The sequence below is a fragment of the Rhinopithecus bieti genome, unplaced genomic scaffold, assembly GCF_001698545.2.
Source record: "Rhinopithecus bieti isolate Rb0 unplaced genomic scaffold, ASM169854v2 scaffold_22442, whole genome shotgun sequence".
NCBI classification, from domain to species: Eukaryota; Metazoa; Chordata; class Mammalia; order Primates; family Cercopithecidae; genus Rhinopithecus; species Rhinopithecus bieti.
Window position 1 is genome coordinate 468,961 of NW_016810717.1, and position 4,430 is coordinate 473,390.

The window sequence follows — 4,430 nt, forward strand, 5'->3', positions numbered from 1 at the left end:
AAAAAAAAAAAAAAAAAAAAAAAAAAATTAATCTCCTTCACTTTTTTCTTTTATTTGAATCTTCACATCAAAAAATTAAGCAGCTTTGGCCAGGCGTGGTGGCTCATGCCTGCAATCCCAGCACTTTGGGAGGCCGAGGTGGACAGACCACTAGAGCTCAGGAGTTCAAGACCAGCCTGGCCAATGTAGTGAAACTCCGTCTCTACTAAAAATACAAAAATTAGCCAGGTGTGGTAGCATGTACCTGTAGTCCCAGCTATTCAAGAGGCTGAGACATGACAATCACTTGAACCCGGGAGGCAGAGGTTGCAGTGAGCCGAGATCACACCACTGCACTCCAGCCTGGGCAACAGAGTGAGACTGTCTTTAAAAAAAAAAAAAAAAAAGGCCGGGCGTGGTGGCTCACGCCTGTAATCCTAGCACTTTGGGAGGCCAACGTGAGAGGATCACAAGATCAGGAGATGGAGACCATCCTGGTTAATACAGTGAAACCCCGTCTCTACTAGAAATACAAAAAATTAGCCGGGCATGGTGGTGGGCGCCTGTAGTCCCAGCTACGCAGGAGGCTCAGGGAAGAGAATGATGTGAACCCAGGAGGTGGAGCTTGCAGTGAGCTAAGATCGCGCCACTGCACTCCAGCCTGGGTGAAAGTGCGAGACTCCGTCTCAAAAAAAAAAAAATTCAGCAGCCTTATACTTTCAGCAACCAAAAAATCCTTAAACTTTCTTAATCTAAGTAAAGTTACCAATGTTGCTTGCCTGAGTGCCAGCAATACTTTTAAATAAGGGCATGACCTACTTCAGGAAACTTCTGACTCAATCTTCAGCCAAATAAGTCAAATACCTTCTACAGCATAAAGATTTTATCTCGTCAGAAATTTAACAGGCCCAGTTTATGCAAAATGAAACATACTGGCGCTTATATACTCTAGCTCTTCAGTGATTTAGCATGGGAAATTCTACTGCCACTTGGAAGAAGAATGACATGAGGGCTCTCATGATTCAATCCCTTCATGTCCTACTAGAAAAACTAAGGAACTGAAAGACTGAGTGATTTTTCATAAAATAATAGAATGTTAGTTGTAAAATCAGGAATATATTTCCCTTAATCTTTCCAGTTGAGCACAGTTTCTTGACACAGTTTAAAAGAAACACTTTCTTTTAGGATTCTAGATGTTACAAAATATGAGTATCAGTTGCTTATTCAAATAGTCAATATTAAAAGGCAATTTAATCAACGGGCCACATTCTAAAGTATCCCATGGAGAAATGAAACCATTAAAATCCATGTACTGAGTTTTAAAAATATATCATGTGCTTCATTCTCTTCTGGCGATTCATGGTAAAACAACTGCTAAATCATCGTTTAAGAAATATCTGAAATTCACTAAGCAATCTTTACATACTTTGTACTCAAGTTAATAAGAGCTTAAAATGATGTGATATTCAACCTGATTGATAAATTACTCTGCTCACTTGAATTACTTCTTAAGTGAAATAGCACCTCATCCATTAAAGAATAAGACAAAATCAAAGTTCTATAGGGCAAAGAGCTTTATATGTACTAATCAAGAAAAGAAAATCTAAGATATTCTTGGGGACTCAGAACGTTATAATAGTTTTTACACAGACCTCCAACCAAAGGTAAGGATATACCTACTTTTCAGAGCTTTCTACATGAATATACAACTTTTAAAGAGGAAGTTGGTAAATTCTGCTTGACTTACCAACTTAGTCAAGCAGAACTTACCAACTTCCTTTTTAAAAGCAAAGAATCTGTAAAAACCAAGAAGGAGGCAGGTTAGCAACTTTTCCAAAGTCACCTGCCAATTCCCTTATGTAGCAAACTATCTGTAAAAACCAAGTAGGCAGATTAGTGACTTTTCCAAAGTCACCCACCCTAGGGCCAAAAGTGGGCCTAGAATACAAGTCTCACACCAAGACCAACGTAATTTCTACTGTCTTACATTTACTGACTACAAAATGGCTATTAACTTTCATACTTAATGGTAGAAGCTATTTAGCCATTAAGTATGTAGCTTAAATTATTAGCCTGAACCTGTTGTCCTGAAACTTGCTTGCAATAATTAGGGTTAAAGACTAAATATCACATTATTCAACCTTAGTAAATACTTACATACGTCTCATTTACTGCTTCCAATTGCAGCTCATCAGTGTCTGTGAAATAACCGAGTTCAGCAAACAGGCCAGAATCTTTGGACAAAGGAAAAGAATAGAAATGAACTATCAATTCAATTATTTGACAAAGAAACAAGTACTGTATCCCTATGTTGCCTCTATTAAGGTTTCTCATTAGCCACTACTATTATTGATAAACTCCAGGAATGTGAATAAGTAATTCAAAGCTCATTTCTAATTTATGTGTTGTTTTCTGCATAATTTTTATCTTGTGAACTGAATTCTTACACCAGGGATCAAAAAAGGTTTTGTGTCATATGTCATGTAAGACTAATTGGTAGTGGCTTTATGGAACATTACTAACAAGAATTCTGATGCTACATCTGGGTTCAGCATGAAAAGTTAATGTGGTTTACAAGTAATAGGAGATGACTGTGGAAAGCAGACATGGTTCATAAGCAATAGGAGAGGGCTGTGGAAAGTATATACGCACTGCGTATTTGTCATCCATGCCTTAAGCTAAGGGCGCAACCAGTTTTCTATCTAGACAATAAAGGATTCACTCATCTAAACCATCAAATTCATTTCAGCAAATCTAACTATATTCCAATTTCCTAATGAGGTTTCATTATAATCCAAGAAATATGTGGATACAGAAAACATTCTTCAATACACTATACTGAAAACTTTTTGTAGAGAAAGGTCAAGGTGTTGACCAAGGCCCAAGAAGGCTGCTTACCATAGAATCTATGAAGTTCCTATTTTCTCTGACACTTTCAAAACTTTAAGCACTCTGAAAAGTTTTTCAAAACTAGGTCTTCCTTTGTACTCTCTACCTATTTTACACCACTGAAACTGATCTGATGATTTCCTCAGTGCACAAGTGTAGGAACTATACTGTCAGTCAGTTATTAACTTGACCAATTACAGTAACATTTCACCACCCTAAGACCAAATAGTATTTAGCAAAAAAATGTATACGTAGTAATAACAAAAGGTTACTCACATGACTCTCAGAAAAGACTACTCAGGTGCAGAGACAATAAACATGTAAGCAGAGTACTGTGGCTTATATATAGGCTGAAACTCCTTTAAAGAGTTCTCTGGCTCTCTCATTTCTTTCCTCCCATTCGTTCTGAACCTGCTCCAACCAAGCTCCCCCTTCCACATACACATATTATTAATGTCCCCAGTGACTTCCATACTGCTAAATTCAGTGGTAAACTCATAGTCCTCATCTTACTTGACCTATCAACAGCATTAACATAGTTGATCCTTTCATTTTAACTGAAGCATTTTCTTCACTTGACTTCCAAAATATCACACTTACCTGGTTTTCCTTCCACCTCACTGGTTGACCTCACCTTGCTGGTTCTTCCTCATCTCCCTAACATGAAATTGTCCCTGGGCTCAGCATAAACGTTTGTATCTATCTTACTTCCTTGGTAATCTCAGTTGAGCTCACAGCTTTAAATAAAATCTATATGCCAAGGATTTCCAAATGTACATCTCCAACCCACACTTCATGATGCATGTACAGTGAGTACTGACATCTCCTCTTAGATGTTTAAAAGGCACGTCAAACCTAACATATCCAAAATGAGCTCCTCATCAGCCCCACCAAACCTCATACTGCTTTGTCCTCATCTCAGTTAATGCTTATCAGTTGCTCAGGCCAAAAACCTTGGGATCATTATTACTTCATTATCTACTTCTCTTCCTCACTCTCCATATTCAATCTACCAGAAAACTCTGTCAGCTCTGTCCTCAAAATATTTATCTGCAATGTGACTTTCTACCTTTCCTCCCATTCTTCCTTCCCTTCCCAACCTTCTTTTTCTTCCCTACCCCTCCCAACACAGAGGAAGCAGGGCAACAAAGGGGATGGGGTTTTGTGCACAGTCATCTCCAGCAATGTGCCCCATATCCAAGGAAACAGGATGGTGTGGAAGAGACTATTGCCCAGCGAAGGTGCCAGCATGCCCCAGCCGAGTGGGAGGGGGAATGGAGTAGCAGATGGAAAAGGCAGCCTGAGTGGTGAGGAGAGTGGTCATACTGAACAAATATGTTAGGTGATTGTGCAAATGGTTGAATATATCTAAAATAATTAGAATGTTCTGGTTTCTCTTCAGAATGAATAAATCTTTTGCCTTTTACTAAAATAATTGGAGTTAGATTTCTCACAGTTGGCGAAAGGATTTAAAAGCATGGAGAGGGCCGGGCGCGGTGGCTCAAGCCTGTAATCCCAGCACTTTGGGAGGCCGAGACGGGCGGATCACAAGGTCAGGAGAT

The 4,430-nt window shown here is 39.0% G+C and overlaps 1 protein-coding gene across 1 annotated transcript in view; it reads right to left on the minus strand.

The window, feature by feature from the left end:
* ATF6 (activating transcription factor 6) overlaps positions 1 to 4,430 on the minus strand; it is a 229,754-nt gene that overhangs the window by 214,630 nt on the left and 10,694 nt on the right. Inside the window, exon 2 of the mRNA XM_017892659.1 lies at positions 2,137 to 2,213. Within this exon, the coding sequence (XP_017748148.1) occupies positions 2,137 to 2,213 (77 nt within the window). The remainder of the gene's footprint in view (positions 1 to 2,136; positions 2,214 to 4,430) is intronic.